Below are 20272 nucleotides of genomic sequence, written 5' to 3'. Positions count from 1 at the left end.
TTGGTTACGTAATAACCGCTCTTAAAATATTCGTCATCCCTACAAAACTGTAGGACCCCATAGGCAATTGCTTATATCCTGGTTATTCGCCTTTAGAACATGATCCAAGATCCGACTCGTTTTCGGATCTAGATTTGCTGTCCTCTCTTTGAACCTAAGTGGAGTTTCTTTACATAATGAGATCCGGATATTTTGACGAGCCTTTCGCTGTTTAACAGCAACCGATTTTGCATGATGCCGAATTACTTGAAGGTTTCGCTTGGTGTTGTTTCCAGCGCGAAGTTTTAAGTGAAATGTGTACGAATTATATTTCTCTAACTTTAACTATAAAATCTAAAGTGAGTTCTAATTTATAACTATTCTAATTTATAATTAAAAAATTTTCTATTAAAATTATATTCTTATTTCCAAAAGCAATCTTTGTTGAATATGGTAGAATTACTGTTATTGATTTGTGTAAAGCACAATTTATATCGTCACCAATCTTTATTTTCATTTTTCATTCAGCAGAAGAATTTATATTTATAAATAACTAATTAAAATATTCATAAATAATTATTGCGACTATAAATAAAATCTTATAACTTAAAAATCCCAAACCGATTCATTGAATTTCTATTTTTTCCCTTTAATAAAAAGCATGTTTATAAATAAATCTATAAAAAGATTTTTAAAAAAAAAGCATGAATTTTGTACAATTTAAATTAATCTTAATTGTCTCTGTTATGTTATTCTATTCAATATGGAAAGTTTAAATATTTTGCTAATAAAATAATTATTATGACAGTAAGAATTTAATGATAATTAAAAAATTATATTTAAAATATAGTATATGTAAATAAAATGTCATAAAAATGTTGCTAAATGTTTTTATCTGCATTTACAGTTATCAATGTATCATGTTTTTCAGTAGGTCTTGTCTAAATATATTAATTAAATCCCTTTTATTATTGTTTATATTTTCTTGTGTTATAACTCATAAAGATTTTATCCATTGAAAATTTATCTTGGTGGTTCTTACTTTAGTTTTCTGTACCATTTTAATACTCCTTAAATCATATAGTTTCCTGCTTTTCAGATGATAATATTTGTGTTTTTCTTTTGTTTGCTGAACTATGGAAAATGTTTCTCCTCTACTGCTTGTGTTACTCAAAAATGATATTCAAAAAAGCCATATTTTTAATAGTTACTATAATTATGAGTTTTTTATTTTCAGTCATATTGACTAAGAATAAATTTATTACTAATTTAGTAATTTTGTACATGCTTTCAATAATTGTTCAAAAAAGTCTGGTAAAAGTCATAAAATTAAAAGATTTTATGTACTTAATAAAGATAATGAATTTATTATTCTAAATGCGGAATACAATTTGTTGCTCATTGAAATAGTCTAGAATTGATTACTTAATATCATCATTTTTATCTTTGAAGGTAAATTTTTATCAGACAGTATAGTTATGTGAAAATATGTTGAAAAGTAAGAAAAATTTAATTGTATTTATTCATCTCATTTTAAGTAGGCAATGTTTAATTATTTTCTGTATTTTACGTAATGCTGTATATTCATACATAAATAAACTTGTAGTTTAGTTAAGTAATTTTATATTGCTCACTAACTAGATTCCTCAGTGATAATTTAATCAATAGATCTTACTTAAGCAATTTTATTTTTCTTATATTAGATATTATATAATGTATTTAAATATTAGGTTCTTAAAATTTTACGAATCTGATAATTAATTATATATTTCAGAAATTAATTCTTTCTGTATGCAGCTGCCTTCCACAACTTTTTAGTGCAAATAATATTGTGCAAATGCCTAATTTTTTAAAAAACAAATATTGTTAAAATTTTAGATAGTATGCTTTTGTGACTAAAATTCATATATCATTTCTTATTTCAGCTACGGTAAAATTGATAATACTTTCTACTTTTGTTGTAGTGATCTGAAACATATTGTGAAGACGGTGTTCATAATTAAGTCAAATTGCAGTAAGATAATAAAGAGTTAAAGACCATTATTATGAAATATTATATAAACGAATTATTAAATTGTAATTTTTATCATGATATTGTATACATTAAATCAAGACTGTTGATACATAAACTCAAATATACTGTCTAAAATCAAAACTGTTCTTCTAAAAGGCTACCTTTTCCTAGATTGAATTTGCCCATTTTATTGAAATTTACAATTTTGAAAGTTATAAAACAATTGAAAATCTATAAAATATTTAAATGCTACTCTAAAATAAACATTTGAGATTTCTTCCAACATTGTTTATGGACTATATAGGTGGAAAGCTGATTTTTTAACTACAAAATATTTATATAATTCTTTGTTTCAATCTGAAGACAATACTTTAATTATTGTAATTTTATCTATAATATGAAATATGTCTATATATTAACATGTTTCTTATTTCCATATGTAAAAGCATGAATTGTATAATAATAACTTTATTAATATGATGGAAGTTGAATCTTATCTACTGATTAATTTTGTTTCTGTTTTGTCATAAAAATAGCTCTGTATGGTTAATATCTTACTTATAAATCTAAAATTGTATTTATTTTTTAAGTTTTGATATTAACCTTTGAAGTGGGCAATTATTTTGATTGAATAACTCATATATTCTGAGAAATTAACTTTAAACATGGTTATACAGTATAATTTGACATGTAATAAATTATGTTGAAAATCTTAGCATGTTTTACCTACAGAATTTTAAGAAATTTATGTTGGTAATTATCAATTCTATTTTTTGAATTGAATGTAAAAAATAGAAAAAAGCTGGTTCACATTCTAAGATATTAAAAGGTCATATACTATATTTATATTCTAAAAACATTTCAGCATAATAATGCAGTAAATTTCTCTAATATATTTCTACTGCTTATAAGAATGTGCAAATCAAAGTGATTTTTTAAAGTTTAAATTGGAGTTTTAATTAATTAAAATTACATAACATTTTGCTATTTTCCTATAATAATTTCTGAAAATATTACAACAAATAAAAAAAATGTTCACATTATCTTATAGTTTAAAAATTATCTGGTCAATTACATCAATATTATTGTTGTATAAAGTTTTGCTGAATTTCGACATTTTAAAAAATATTTTTATTTATTATTTTTAACTATAGATTTCATTGTTGAACTGAAATAAAAACTGATTTTATTGTTCCATCAAATATTTAATTGCCTGATTTTCTTCAATTGTTAAAAGCTATGGAATTAAAATTTCTTTTTAATATTTATGTAATTTATATAAGGGATAAGGAACTGATGTTAAATACCACAAAATTAGAAGATCGATTATCTAAACAATTATATTTTCACATTATGTTTATGCATTATATCATGTGCCTAGATTTATGGGATGATTCATATATACAATTAGTAGAGCTGCTGTAAAGTTGTTAAAATAACATAATTTTGATGTCTATAACAATTTCATGATTTTAAAAAAATTGGGGGGAGGGGAGGAGAAACATAAATGTTAAGTTGTATGTAAATGATTTAAATCAAGAAAGTAGAATAGAATGTATGAAAATTTCGCAGGATTTTATTAATTATCATACTCATAATGATATTTCAATTCAGTGAGTACTTACTAGAAAATTGAATTACTTTTTAACTTTATTGATTATTATCTTTAATCTAATGTTAGTACCATTTTTATGTGATTACTTATGTTAATTTAATATTGTTAAACATCATTTCTGAGTTCATTATCGGATATCCCACAATTTTCGTACTTGAATCCTTTCACAGGATTCGACAAATCATTAACTGCACCTTTTGTTTTCCAACAGCTCTTTTCATATCATCGCTATCGGTATTCTTCCTTTGTGCCAATTTTTACGGATGGCTCGAAATCAGATCGCCATGTTGGTTGTGGGATCGATCTGACACACTGAACCATGGTCTTCGCAATTGCTGTTCGGTTTTTACTGCTGAGTTAGTGGCAATTTTCTGTGCTCTTCAGAAAATTTCAACTTCTATTCAGCGTAAATTTATTATTTACACCGATAGCATGAGTGCTCTGGATACACTATCGCATTACCACAATCAGATGCATCCGATTGCCATTAAAATTTTATTCACCTTGCGACTTTTAAAAAATGATGGGTTAAATATTATTTTCTGTTGGGTACCGAGTCATGTCGGCATCTTGGGGAATGAGAAGGCGGACTTGGCCGCAAAATCTGCAATGACTTTTTTAAGCATGGGAATTCCCTTCTGCGACATTAAAAGGTCCATCTATCACCACATCTGTTCTAACTGGCAAATGTCATGGGATCTGCAGATCCACAATAAATTACATTTTATAAAAACGGACGTTGTTTCTTGGTCTGTTCATCCTATACTTGAGATGGATGTTAAATTGACTCATCTCCGTATAGGGCATACGCGCTTCACCCATAAACATCTCATATTCGCGGAAATTGCGCCTATGTGCAACAGCTGCCAAGTTGATTTTACTGTTCACCATATTTTAATTGAATGTCCTATTTTTAATTCTTATCGTGCTCGTTTTTTTAACTCGTTTTCAACATTACAAGACTTGGTGGGTGAAAAATACCATCCAAATATTTTTAAGTTCTTAAGAGCTATTGGCTTTTTTACTTGCATATAATTTTTCTATTATTCTATTTGTGTTGGACATTTTTTGTGTTCTTGTTCGTTCTTCATAGTTTCAAATTTTCATGAACCATGTTTTTAAATGTTCAGATGCTAAGATCACTTTTTGCATTATACAATTTTATCTTTGCACACTTATACTAATTTAACAAACGAGTGTTTAAAAAATCTTTTATAATTTTACCATTTGATTGGCGCAGTATGGCCAAATGTGGCTTTTGCGCCAATAAACCAACCAACCAACCTGAGTTCATTATCAAACAAAACAAAAGAGAACTCTATAATTCCAATATATGAATGATATAGGTATTTTACTTTCGTTAATTTGTATGCACTCTTAGTGAGGATTCTTGCTCTTTATAGTGTATTCAATCTATATAAAGTATACCGATATTTAATTATTTCTTGTATTTAATTAACTTATTTTCAATATTCTGTTCATGGTCTGTTTCGAATTAGTGGGAAATGGATGTTATGAAGAAAAGATAATGATAGAGCAAGGATTGCGAACCTTTGTAGATCAACGTGCCATTTTTTTCTAAAGAAATGTTTAAAGAAGTATAGACGTATCGTCAAATAATTTTGACTTGTGATTATTGCGAAGATAATAAAATTAAATGTTAATAACTCAAGGCTTTCTTTACTACGAAAAAATACATTTTGCACTGTATAGTAGTAGATGTTTTAGTTATGTGTAATTCAAATTAAAGTAACATCAGTGTGATTTCTGTTGTTGCAGATTAGATGACAAATATCTTATAATAGGACTGTAAGGTGTTACTTTTAGCAGAATGCATGCGGAATTGGGATTCATCTGCCAAACGGTTTCTAAGCGAGTCTTTAATGTTACTCATTTCTGTAAATAAGGACTCGCAGGCCTAAGTAGATGAAATATGGTTAAAGTAGCATGACCAGCTTCTTCAAACAGTTAAATGTGTCTGGAATTGAATTCTATGTTTCCAAAATTTCGTTACTGTCATTTTTACTTACATTGCTTGTTAATCTTTCTGTTTCAATCTATTCCAACTTTTCTCCTCTTTCAATAAATTTTTAAATCCATATTAAACTAGACTGGAAATCAATCGGTTGCATTTCAAATTCTTCAATTTCCAACCAATCGAATTGGGACAAATTCAGTTTATCAAATGAAATCACATCGGGCTACAAAATAAACTTCTGATAATTCTTTGAACTGAGAAAATCTCTCTGAAAATTCCTTGATTGAAGAATCAGTTACGGACATAAATTCTTAAAGCACTTTTTTTTCCCTTTGGTTTCTCATACACAACTAAATTTGATGTACAATACTGATATTTTTTTCAAGTTTGTAGTTTCTTATAATAATATCGTTTCCGCCAAAAGTGCAAATGAGATTCATCATGGTGACATTTTTTTTATTTGTTCCTTGAAGTTTTTTGTTTAGTTGATTGACTGAAGACATATGCCAAAGGGCATATGTCTATGCCAAAGGGCATATGTCTATAAAAAACATCAGTTTTGAAAGCCACATAATATCCAACAACTGTACGTATTGTTCAATTTCACCTTCATTTTGCAGAAACAGTCTGATTTCTTTCAAGCAGTCAACAAACCTTTCAAGTACGTTCCCGTGGCTCAACCAGCGAACATTATTATACATTAGTGAGCCATTATACACCGAGTTGACTTCATCTAACAAAGCATCAAACTTTCGTTTATTTAAAGCCTGCGACGATATGAGGTTGACTATTTTTGTGACTAACGCCATTACATTATCAAAAAATGTTAAAACACTCTTAGCAGACAAGGCTTGTTAGTGAATAATGCAGTGAAATTCCAGAATTGAATGTCCTACATCTGTTTGAAATAAACTAATAAAACCTTTTTTTTTTTTTTTCTGCCCGCTATATTCGGAGCACCATCAGTTGTTTCTGAAACAGTTCTTTTTAAATCAATTTTTTTCTCAGCACACGATTTTTAAACATCCTTACAAATATCTGTGCGCTTTGTAGTTGTTAGCAACGATTGTTCTTGCAATTAATTCTTCCTTAATGACGTTTACCTACAAAATATCGAGCAAAAATAGTTAAACGTGCAGATTTAGTGGCGTCAGTACTTTCGTCAAGCCATAGCGATATAAAAGGAGCGGAGTTAATGTCATCTGTTACATTTCCGGCCAGTTTTAAGATTCTTTCTTTAATTGTGTTTCTTGATAGAGGAATATCTTTGATGCGCTGAATTATCTTACCTTTATTATCAAAATCCCCAAAAAGTGAGGAAGCGTATGCTATCCATTTGCAGCCAAGTAAATTGCCGCGCTCATATGACAATTTTTGCTAACATATTTAATCACAGACGTCGATTGTTTATTTCTATCTTTTATTGCACTTGCAGGATCTCTTATCGCCTCTCTGCTGAGTAAAATCGTCCAAAAAGGTAATGTGCGCGGGTTTCTGAAACAAACAATAAGTACTGATGAAGAGTAAGACCTCAACACAACAAAATTGATTGCCAAAACAGCAAGATACCACATAACATGAGACATGACATCACTAAATTAAATTCGTGTTTCTAATATAAAGTAAGTTAAAAATTCTCTAATGAAAAAAAATCATAAAAATGAATTTTAAAAAAATGAAGAGAATGAGGCTTTTATAACTTCTATGTAATAACAATGAATTTAACACATTCTTAGAATTTTAATTCTATGTAATTTTTTAAACTAATCTAATCAAATTTATAAATATGAGTGACTTACAAATTATAACATTGTAATCTTTCGAGTTTTTCTTCAGTGGATTAAATCAGATATTTCTCATTGTCTTTTAAGTGGATATCTACTCTGCTTATTTATTTTTAAAATAGCTATTTGAACATATTTTTGTTTCAATGTCATTTTAATAATAAATTATATTTCCAGGTAAATACTACTTTGAGAAAACGATAAATTCTGGACGTCTTGATCTTAGTTGAAAGAAAGTCTGCTTTACATGTAATCCTAGTATCCACTAATTTTGAACATAGATAAAAATGCTTTGCATTGTTTGGAATTGATGGTCCATCAATTAACATCAGTGTAGCTGTTTCTCCTTTTGATTTTATGATCCATAAGATAATTTAGTGATATTTATTATGATCCATAAGAAATAAGATTAATGTTATAAACCGTTTCATAGTTTAATTTCCAGAGGAAACATGAATTTCTGTATTTATATTGAAAATCTTATTTGAGGATGGAGAGGTTTTGAAAACTCGTGAAATTTTCAACCATAAAATTCAATTATTAAACCTCAGATATTTGGGCCTTTGTCTGCTTCTTTTCATGGAATCAACGAAATAATTTTTTTTAAAAAAAACTTAGATGCTAAAAGCAAGTTTCATTCAATCAATTCTCCGCTTTTAAATTTTTATTAATTATTATGGATTTGCTTCATAATTTTTTTAAAGATTTTAAAGTTTATTCTGTTGCAAAGTTTTGCATCTTGTATGCTTCTCATTTAAAAATTCTTTGTAATAATGGATCTGGAATCAAAAGACCAATATCAATTTGAATAAGAATAATGTTTTTATATTTCTTCTGAACCCGAAACATTCCAGAATCTTTAGAAAACATGAGTAATATGCAAGCATCAAACATCCTAAATGTAGACGATACATCTGGTAAAGAATTTCTTCAACAGAACTGTACGATAAGAAAAAGTTTGTTTACTATATCAGAAGGAAAAATAATCATACACAGAATAGACAAGGATCTGCCTACAACATATACCTGCGATATTTGTGGGAAGACATTTACTTCGAGAAAAAATTTACAAAGACATCGGCCTATCCACACTAATGGAACTTCTTATGTTTGTGAGATATGTAATAGAGCATTTACTAGAAGAGGTTATTTAACTTCTCATTTAGTTCTCCACTCAAAAAAAAAACCTTATGTATGTAAAGCATGTGGAAGCGCATTTCGGACAAAGCGCTATCTAAGCGAGCATTCTCTCGTGCATCTAAATACGAAGTCACATGTGTGTGAGGTATGTGGGAAGTTATTCTCCCAGGACCGCAGCTTAAGGGCGCATTTGCTTATCCATAAGAATATAAAACCTCATGTTTGTGAGATATGCAATAAAAGATTTGCGCAGAAGTATTATTTAAAAGCTCATGTTCACATTCATACTGTTGAAAAACCTCATGCATGTGAGATGTGTGGCAAAGAGTTTAGACGTAAAGGTGAATTGCAAAGGCATTCAATTAGTCATACAGGCGAGAAGTCTCATGAATGTGATATGTGGCAAAGCTTACAAAAACAATTTTAATTTGAAGCATCATTTATTGATCCATTCGAAAGAACAGTTACCTGCATGAAACCAGCAGAGAAGAACCTCTTCAAGAATAAGCTGCAATAGAAAATTAGTACTTTTATCCGAATACCAAAACTGAATGCCATTTGGAACAGGGGATTAAATCGTGTACAATATTTATTAAGAATTATTTGAATAAGGAAAAAAAAAACATTTCGTCTATGTTATCCCTATGAGCACAAAATGTTCAACAACATTGTTATGATATCTTTACGACATTGGTCGACATTCAAAATATCGTACAATATCGTGGAGATGTCGTACAATATCTTGTGCTAATAGGGATGAAAAGCTCTTTGATGTCCTTATTAGCACAAAATTCCGTACAATATCATTTGATACTATCACGATATTTATTGTCTGTCATTCAGAATGTCGAACAACATCTTGGAGATATTGTACAATACAGGGATCAAAATGATTGCATCAGATCTTCAGGCAGACCGCAGTTAAGGGAAATTATACTACATTTATATGTGTAGGTTTAAATTTAGTGTGTACAGACAATTCTTATTTTCTAATATATCTAGGGTTGCCTTAATATTCAATCATGGATACGAGCTGTTTAAGTACTAAACATTAACGTGCTAAACGCGTAATAAATTAAACTTGGAAAATATGCGTATGCCCTGTCAACTCTGTTCGATCGGTAACTCTTCTCGCTTTTGCGCATGCATCAGAAGGTTTTTATTTCACAAAAAAAAGAAAAAAACAGTAAAACGAACGAAAGTGCTTTAACGAGACTGGAGTTCAGGCGTAACAAAAATATTTGGAAAATGTACACATATTACTGTTTATCCCCCCCCCCTTTTCAAAGTTAAATCGTCCGAACGTACGAGTATCATGGTCTTGAAACAAAGAATAATGGTCTATTTTACAATGACAAAAAAAAATCTATGAAGTTTAAACAACCAAAATAACAAGAGAGTTACAAGACTAATTCTTTTCAATCCATTTATAGTTTAAAATTGATTTCACTTTCATAACGGTATCATTTACTTCTTCTTTCACATAGTTATGAAACTGCGTTGAAATCCTTTTTAAATTATATTGACAAATTAGAATTGCTTATTTTAACTCCAATAATAACCTGTTTATTTTGTTTGACTATTGTATTGACATGAGAATTTTTTTTTTCTTTCTTTACATTATGGGCTGTATTGGTAAGTGCGTATTCGCATAACTTTATTAAGCATTACTTCTAATTAGTATACTTATCCCATGGAAGGCAACTTAAATATGAGGATAAGAAACAGTGAACGATGCGATGGTTGCTTCTCATTGTCCTGGTGGTACAGAAATGGCGTAGGATCGGCTATCCATATCGATAACAGAGCGTGTCTTCTACGGGAGGATTTGTATCATGGCCGTTGATGGCGCTTAAGACTTAACAATAGTTCCTTGCTTGCGAGGCTTTCCAGTCATTCAAAATTTCCATGTGTCTTTGGGCAGATCGAAGTAGTTGTTTATTGAGTATGGTTAGTCAGTATGCTTTGTATCTGCAAAAATATTTCGGACACTTCTCTTCCGTATTTAGTTTAAGGAAAGTAATACAAGCCTGAATGATGAAATGCAAGATGTATGGCAATCCAAAGTGTATCTGTCAGCTTTCACCATCATTTCCTGTTTTATACTTGCTCTATATATATATATATATATATATATATATATATATATATATATATATATATATATATATATATATATATATATATATATATTAAAATCTAATTAATTTCCTAATTTTTAACACAATTCAGCACATATTAACTTTATTCTAAAATATTCTCTTTTTCTTGAACCCATTTCACTTTTCTATTTAATTTTTTCAACAGAAGCTTTGTAAAAATGCTCAGGACGGCGATAAACACGCTCCGAGTGAAGGGATAAAAAATTGCTGACCTAAACAAATTCTTTTAAAAGATCCCTATAATTCCCTTACCTGGATCGACATGTGTAGAGAAATCCCTATCAAAATCTCACAGTATATAAGTACTGGGGATTTCTTTCCTTCTCTTTTATTCTTTTCTGCTCCTGTATCGCTGGTGAGCGGACGCCAGTCCGTCAGCGCTGCTTTTGCATAAATCATGCATCCCGAGATAAAATAAAACGAAGTTAAAAAAATTCGAATTGTCTTCCCTGTCTTCGGCCACGATTCTGCTTCAAAAATTATATATATATATAGTTTTGAAAGATTTCATTTATTAACAAAGATACATTAAACCTTATTGATATTCTGTACAAATATGGCGTCTTTGAATGTTTTTTATTTATTTATTTTCAGAAGATATATGTGAGATCATTTTTATTTGATATGTTTAAAACTATAGCACTATTTAAATTTATTATAGTTTTAATATTATTTTGTCTGTCATTACATAGAAGAATTAATTTTGCATTGAATCCTTTTGTTTGGAAAATTATTATCGATTCAAAAGAATTGTTGCGGAATGTAAAAATTAGTGTATATAGATATTACTATATTTAAAAAATGTTTTTATGTAACTTTTAATCAAAATAAAGTATTTAACGATGTGTTTTTGTAACATTTTTCTAAATGCTCAGTCTCAATAATCCAACGTAAACCGTGCATGCAGATTTTGTATAAATGAAAATGTTGGGTGATGCGGAAATGACACATTCCCACGGAAACGCGAATTTCAGCATTTTCAGAATCGGATTTCATTATTCTTGATATCTTATAATTTTCTTGTATTTTATAATTTTACAATATCTCAAAGTTTTTTTTTTTTTGTATAAATTAATTTAATATTTTTGTACAGCTAAATTTCAAACCAGTGTCATGTCTGGCAATAAGAAAAGAAATAAAAGAAAAAGTACTTGAAAACTCCATATTTAACAATATCTGTCATGATATGCTGAAGATATATATAAAAAACATAATCATCTAGCTTGCTTTAAAGAAAAAGAGAGAAATAAAATAGCATGGATACAGTTTAAAAAGACAAAATAATTATGTTTATTTTGTAAAAAATTACGTTGGTATGTTGCAATCCTGCAGTTTGATGCTTTTCACTCCTTTGTCAGGCTGCCATATGAAAAGCACCATTACGTACTTGCAGTTTCATCTTGCTGTTAAATGTATTTCAAGATTACTTCAGTTCAGTTGCATTTAGCCTGTACTTACGTATGAGTCATTTTGTCTTTGGAGAGGAAGTGGGAATAATATCGTTCAAAAGACGTGACGATGCACATAATAGCATTCACATAAGGTCAACTATTGCAGTACTATAGAAAATCACGCCAATCTAAAATCACGTGACTGCATTGGGACATTGGCATTGTTCCATCAACGTTGTCTCAATTGCTCACATTACGCTAATTCGGGATAACAGCAGCAAACAATTATTGTGCCCTATAGTTATTGCACATTTGTTAAAGTCAACCCACTTTAGCAAAAAGGCAATACTTAGCTTTCATGACCTTCATGCGAGCACAGGAAATAGTCACGTGAAGACTCAATAAATGCTATCACACCGCAATCTATTATTTCCAAAAGACTACATGAGAGATCTGTTTTTGATTTGCACACAGGTGAATCCATTTAATGTGATATCGAGAACATTGACTTTGGATTAGGGATTAGTGGAGGATTGTTTTACTTATTGTGGAGTCACTGTCAACACTGTATCATCAGTGTCAACACTGATTTTCGGTGTTTAATTCGGCTGGAAAGAAACAGAAATCCAACGTCTGAGCACGAGATCACTATGACAAAGGCAGTTTAGTAGTCTGACAAACATCATTTTGACAGGCTTCAGGTTTTTGTCAGAGGCTTTGCAACTGGGGTGAATATAGAGATAAATTCTTAAAACTCTTTGTTCGCTATTTCCAGGATGTAATTGACTGTGATTTTTATAGAAAACAATATTTGTGCTCATAGAGCTCATCTGGTAGCGGAATTTCCGCAAAGTGAAAATATTTACCTGTTGAATTGATCAATCAGAATTCCAATTTAAATCTTTTATAGCATATCTATGAAACTTTTAGGAGGACATTTCAATTCTGCCCATTCCTTATCCAGAATCACTCGGGACTTGCAGTTGCTAGAGGAATAGGACCAGTTGCCACCGAGATGCTCCATTTCCAGTATGGTATCACATTGTGAGAGCTGTATAACTGTAAAGGTGGGTTCACACGAGGCTTTTTATTGCGCGCAATCGTTGTCTCTCTACTGTTGTCCCTCTATTGTCCCCGCGTGAACACTTGAGACAATGGCAAACGGTTGTCCCGACGGGACAATTATTTGCCATTGTCCCAACATTTCCTCTATTTGCGCATGCGTGTGCAGATTTTGGCTTAAAAAATTATGTTTGTTGGCGTGTAAACAAAATTTATTTGGCGTAAAAAGTACCAAGGTGCGAAGCCTCCAAACAACGTGTGTTCTTTGTTTTTCGCCATTTCGATTATTGTTTTCTTTCGTTACGGCCATTCTATTTTCATTTTTTTCTTCATTAAAATTTACTTGATCTTTTATTTCTTTCACCTTTCATTTTAGCTATTTGTTTATTTATCAGGTAAGTTTTATTTATGTCTAATTTTTATGAAAAAGTATTCCAATACTATAATAAAATTGTTTGTTATAAAATATATATTTGACACAATTTGTTAGATGTGGCAGAGGCATGAAAAGGCCCTTCGGTCAATATTTATATATTTGCTTGAGATTGGTGTTAGCATGTTAATGGTCATTTTATCACATTTATTTAGTTAATTAATATAATTTTTAAATATTCAATGCTTGCTACAGTTACTGTTTACCATTATTTTGGCATGGTCATTGTCTTCTAAATTTAGAAATTGCTAAAATTTTAATATGGACTGAATTGTATTAATTAAAACATTTAGATTTTTAATAACTAATAATTTTTATAAATTAATGCATTCCTATTATTATTAAATAGTTTTATGAAATATGAGCTTTATACATTTGGTGTTAGCAATAATTGTGGATTTATATTTTGATAATGAAATGAGGAGAAAGGTTTTGAATGTGCAGTCTTTTTAGTTTTCAGGATTTTTTTAACCATTTGTATACAATAATGTTTTTTGAATAAAATATTTAATTCTATTCCTTGTGAAATATTTCTTATACATGTATAAAAAATAGCAGCGAAACAAATAACAGTGAATACAATCATAAGTTAGTCACACCATATGTTTATGAATTATTTGGTATAATATACATTTTTCAAGAGTATTTAAATTAGTTTTGTGGTAATGATTCTCTGTTTATTAATATTAAACTCTTCTTACCACCTGTAATTTTATGAATAAGCTAAGTTTAAAACTGAATGGTTACAAATAAAATATACAAAATTTAATGTTTTGTATTCAAGCAAGAAACTAAAAATGTAGGACCCTCAGCATACCACTAACTCAAATGCTTTTAATATTTACGTATAAAAAAAAGTTAAGTAATTATGGTATACATTAATATTTTGATGTGTACTTTTTTATTGAACTATAGTTGTATTTTATTCAAATTGAAATTTTTAACTTTAAGAATTTTTTGTTTTTGTTTTCCATTTTAGAAAATGAAGCTGTCTGACAGTGAGACATGCAAATTTGTGTCCCTTTATCGGGAACATGAATGTCTATGGAATGTCGATAGCGCTGCATATAAAAACAAAAATTTAAAAAGAAAGGCTCTGGATACCATGACTGAAGCCATTTCATCTGAAATAGGTCTTCAAGATTGGACTCCTGAGCTAGTAAAGGCTAAGATTAAAAGCCTTCGAGGAACATATAATATAGAGAGCAGAAAAATTAGAGCCTCCGAAAGATCGGGGATTGGCGCTGCAGAAGTTTATGTACCGAATCTCAGATGGTTTCATATAATGGACGAGTTCATGAATGTGGTGAAAGAAAAGAGGAATACGACAGACAATTTGGTAAGTACACTAACATCTTTTATTTATACAATAAGCAAAGTAATATTAAAAAATTAAATATACAAGATATGGCCACATTCTGGTTCCTTAATAACAATAAAACATTTTACAAAATTATAGTAAAAGAAGAATATAAATAAATTTTGACAATTTATTATACTTTACCATTTTGCCATGGCACAGCTCCTTCATTACTGAAATATCTGACAAGATTATTCCTGTACAATTTGGCAAGTTTTGATGATTTGCAGTTTCGACCAGAAATACTCTGAATGTTGAATAATTCGGTTATTTCTGATCTCCAGTGACCAGGAATAATCTCACCTGTTTCAATATTTTCTTCATCGAAAGACCCCCGAGATAGATAAGATGATGCAGATGTTTTGATGAGCCAGTTGTGCAAAGCACAAGATGCTTTCACAATTTTGTCAGTTGTAGATAACTGGCATTCAATTTTTCTTGTGAAGATTCTAAATCTGCTAGTTAAAATACCGAAAGCATTTTCTACAACTCGTCTAGCTCTACTTAGACGGTAGTTGAATATCTTTTTCTCGGTAGTCAATGGATGAATTTTGAATGGCTTCATCAAATATGGTTTCAAGGGAAACGCATCATCCCCAATAATGCATCCATCTGTACCAAATAAAGTGTATTGTTCTAATTTTTCGGAGAGAGCACTGTTCTGTAGTACTCCTCCATCGGAAACTATTCCATTGCATCCAACATCAATATACAGAAACGTGTAATCCCAACTAGCTACTGCTAGTAGAATTATACTGTGGAATCCTTTGTAGTTGAAAAATTGTGAGCCACAATTAGGAGGTGACTGTATCAGGACATGTTTTCCATCAAGTGCCCCATGACAATTTGGGAAATTCCACGCGTTCAAAAAACCTTGCTTAATAGCAGCCCATTCTTCTGTAGTAGAGGGGACCTGTAATAAAATTTTTATTTAATGAGAATAATGAAAAATTATTATTCATGTTCTGAAATATGCTTTTGTGACATCATTCAAAATCGTAATTTGTTATCAATTTTTCAAGAACCTCAGCCAACTGTTGAGAAAGCAGATGCTGAAAGGAATGGTGTGGAGATCATCTCTACATCAACACCAGCGAGTACTCCTCACCTTCCTTCAATGTCGACTCCTCAGTCTGAACGAGGCAGAACCTCATTTGGGAAAAGAAAAAAGAGGAATAGGGACTTGCTTCAAATAACTGGGGATATAAAACAACTTGCGGACAGACTGAATATAGATTCAGATGATGAAGTGGATGCTTTCGGAAGATCCATCGCATTACATATTAAAAAACTGAAGCCTGAATCAGCGATTCAGGCACAATTGGAAATACTAGGCATTATCAGCAAGTACCGGCTGCATGACATGGCTGCAGAGTGTGCAAAAACACCCATACATGCATTAAATGATGTATTAGATGCAGCCATGCAATGTACAAATTTTAACGATCAATAAATAAATTATAATTTGATTTTTTGTGTGTTTCATGACTGAATTATTTAATATCTACTTATAGTTGCTATAATATAAAATAATTACTAAAAAATGAAGTAATTATTTCTTGTTGTTTTTAAATAAATATGCAGTAATTTTTTTTTAAGTTACTTAAATTTTATTTGTTTACAGTAGTAATAATGACTTTAAAACCTTCAATTTATTGCTTTCCTTCATAAAATTAAACAGTAGGAAATTTTGCTGTAGTAAATATTTACTAAAGGCAAAGTAATTAACATCTAGATGTTAATTACTTTGCCTTTAGTAGATGTTAATTAACAAAGTAATTAACATCTAACATTTTAAATCAATATGCTTAATTGATAAGACAAAGAGATTATTTGTTGTATTAATTATTTTGGCAAAAATTATAAATATCAACAAGAGATTAGGATCTCTTATGGTTCTATATCAATAGTGAGTGAACAATTTTTTTTTCTCGTGATACTTCTCCATTTCTAACACCAGCAACTCATTTCTATTGCTTTAAAATCAAGTATTAAAAAAAATCACTGTAGTGAACAAGGCATTTGCAACAAAAGGTGTTTTAAAATAAATTAACAGCAAAACGCATAGTATCCAAAATATTAATCATTTGAAGTCAAAATATAAATGACTAATTTGCGTGTGTGTTTTCAATTTTCTTATAATATTTATACCTGTAAATGTTATTAGGCCATAAAAATGCTCGCAAATTAACTTTTCTCTATACATATTACTATTCAATCACGGCAGATTTATAAAAAACTCTTTGATACGACTCATTCAGCACTAATTATTCAAATTATATAAATATAAGTTTTATACCTTTATGAATTCATTCAAGCTTTCATAAATAGCATCCAAAACTTCTGGAATCGTAGAACTAATGGTGCTCTTAGGCACACGGAAGAGATGGCTCAGCGTTCTATAACTGCATCCACTGGCTAAAAAGGTCAGCGTTAATTCCAGTTTAATTTTTGCAGATAAACTGCCTCTCATTATTGTGTTCTGCCGTTGAATTGTATCTGAAATTCGGCATAGCAAATTGTTAAACATCTCCGGAGTTAGTCTTAAAAAAAGCCGGTACTCTTTCGGATCCTCGGCAGCTAACTCTTTTAAAAGAAGATTAGAAGTGCCGAGTTCATCTCTTCTTCTAATCCATTTTTTAACCCAAGTACGTTTTGTGGCGTTCATTTCTTCCTCTACTTCCTCAGACAGAACCGCAAGAAGACGAAGTAGAGTTTTTTTTCAAAAAATCTTTCTGGTTCTTTGATAAATGCCTTCTTCGGCTGCTTCGTTCAGCCATGAAGGTATGTCGATAGATAAAATATTTTCAGACACTAATCACAAAGTTGTACGTGAAAGTACATGAAATGAGAGTGTGCGCCAAAAGGTGATTCATTAAGAGATTTGGAATGCCCTCTACAAACTTACTAAACCTGTTTGAGGATTGGTCACATGATCATCCTCTGGTAGGCGTGGTCTTCTATTGCGCGCAATAATAAGCCTCGTCTGAACCCACCTTAAGAGGAGCCAATTTATAATTAATCGATTTTTGGTTCGATATTGTAACATTATTAATGAAAGTCTTGAAAAGATAGACAAAATCTCTCTGCTACAGCACTATACCAATTTGTTTGTTTCCTACCCATTTTGAAAAAAAAATCTCAAACATCACAATACATTGCCAAAGGGAATAAGCCTTGACACAGTTCCCCAACCTCAATTAATATACCGATGCCGTTAATTTTTATTTTTATGAAAACTTATAAATCCTAGATACCTCCTCAAAAACCACTCGTCCACCACTGCCTTTAATTTTCGAGGGATATCACATTATAAAATATTGACAGACCGATCAGCATCAATAATTTGACCGATTTCGCCAATAAATTTTGTTACTTTCCAGCCATAACTAAATAATCTGAATGCTGTATGTTTATTATGCTAACATAATTTAAAATAATATTTTCATCTGTCGTTTTAAAATATAGTTCATTGAAGTTGGTTGACACAGCTATTCATGTTATTAATATGGTGGTCGAAAAACTAGTAGCCGAAGGAAACTAGTATTTCGTGCGAATTATAAGGTATGATTTCCCAGATTAATCTTTCTTTTTGAAATTGTAAGTATATTTTAGGGTGGATCTTACTTTGGGCACTGTGAAGTGAAGAAAATAACACCTGAACTTGCGCTCTATTCTCTAAACTTTCAAGGCATGCTAGAATGAAAGTGTTTGATATAGCATACGCGAAACCCTCATGCACAGTGAATGTTTAGGATCGAATCTTGAGATGATTTTCTGTGCCAAAGCAAGCTGTCTATTATTAGGTGGCTACAGATCTTCAAAATTATCAGTAACTATCTCTTTTCGGTGACTAGTTGTTTGAGTATCATTAATTTATAACTCGCACCAAATCAGTTTTCAAAAATAAAAGTATAAAGCCTAATATGGAACACTGGGGTACAGGTACAGTCATAGCCCCTAAAGGGAAAGTAATTAAGTTGTAAACAAAACGAAACACTACATCTACTCAATCCAAACCAACAGGGAGTAAAAATAATTACACAATTTAACCCACCTTATATGGGAAATGTCTATTTATATAGCATTCCTACAGCAGATATAATGATTTAAAAATTTTACATAATTGGTAATTTTGTTATAAAATAACTTTACAAACCATCACAATATAAAAAGGGTCGATGTCCCGATGAGCGGATCTAAAATTACTACATAAAATTCAGTTAATAAAAACAATACAAATGCATTAAAATCTTTCAAATGTAAAGCTGGCATTTATCATTCAAAGCATTATATATTCGTCTTACTGATTTTAAAAGCTTCAATAATTTTGTTGATAGCCATAGAATTTTTAGCTAAATTCCAAAACCAGTTTTCCTGTTATCGATAGCTAGTTTTTAAAGATGGTAATCTTTAGCATTTATTCATTCGAATACATAATAAACCACGTCGCTTGGTTTTCCACAAGAGTAACTGAAGCCATTTAGTATTTTAAAACTGTTAAAATAATCATGGAACGTACCATGGTTGCTCAGGAAATAAATCAAGTATTTAATAAAGACAAACAGATTGTTGTCCATCTTGTAAATGAATTATCTAACCCAAGCCCCTGAAACAGAATCATAAGATTCCCAATATTTCTGTCATTCTGGATTTATATAAAATTTGATTTTGTGTTTAATATTTGAATGAGAATATTTTTTAATTCCTTTCCGTTAATAATGGAAAATTTGTAAAGTGGTTAAGTTGTTCATTTCCCGGGTTACCAACATGTCCTTCCATTGAGTAAAGCCTGACCTAGTGATCTTGCGTCTTAAATAATGTCTTTAACTCTGAGGTTGTATTCGGATCTGGGTCTAGGGCTTTTAATTGTTTGGAGGGATGAAATGCTATCAGTGAATAGATTAATTTCGTTATTATTTTCTAAAGCTTATCTTGGTGCAAATTCAATGGCAATGAATTCCGCCTGAAAAACAGAATTATATTTTTGTAATTTGATATAGAAATTTATATGCGGTAGGTTATTTTTGAGAATTCACACAGCGAGTCCAGGATTAATTTCCATTTTTGACAAGTCTAAGCATGGGATTTACCACAGTTCTCATTTCTTAACAGCTTTCTGAATATTACAAGTTTAAAACTGCACTGATAGTTTTCTATAAGCTGTTTTATGCTTTTATCACCATCACTTCCGTTCTTATATGCCAATTTATACTTTTATACTGGTGGTTCGAAATCAGATGGACATGCTGACTGCGGATTAATAGTTGAATCTTATACCGTCTGCAGAACTCGTGCTCTGTTTTTACTGCTGAGCTAACAGCTATTTTCTACGCTCTTCGAAGATATCATCA

The 20272-nt window shown here is 30.4% G+C and overlaps 1 protein-coding gene across 3 annotated transcripts; it reads left to right on the top strand.

Annotated features, from left to right (window-relative positions):
- The first annotated feature begins 282 nt into the window (after positions 1–282).
- On the top strand, positions 283–16280 carry LOC129976068 (uncharacterized). Of its 3 annotated transcripts, none has more exons than XM_056089438.1 (4): positions 283–338; positions 12994–13130; positions 14538–14897; positions 15941–16280. In XM_056089438.1, the coding sequence occupies exons 2-4, from the start codon at positions 13095–13097 to the stop codon at positions 16112–16114; spliced, it is 570 nt and encodes a 189-aa protein (XP_055945413.1). In that variant the 5' UTR covers positions 283–338; positions 12994–13094; the 3' UTR covers positions 16115–16280. The 3 variants fall into 3 exon arrangements, with proteins under 3 accessions (XP_055945413.1, XP_055945414.1, XP_055945411.1); XM_056089439.1 differs by lacking the exon at positions 283–338 and adding an exon at positions 7145–7208; XM_056089436.1 differs by lacking the exon at positions 283–338 and having other exon boundaries at positions 12467–13130.
- Positions 16281–20272: the final 3992 nt, after the last annotated feature.

This window comes from Argiope bruennichi, chromosome 7 (assembly GCF_947563725.1).
Source record: "Argiope bruennichi chromosome 7, qqArgBrue1.1, whole genome shotgun sequence".
In the NCBI taxonomy this organism is placed as follows: domain Eukaryota; kingdom Metazoa; phylum Arthropoda; class Arachnida; order Araneae; family Araneidae; genus Argiope; species Argiope bruennichi.
The sequence above is the reverse complement of the archived record's forward strand: the minus strand, read 5'-3'. Positions and strand labels throughout refer to the sequence as shown.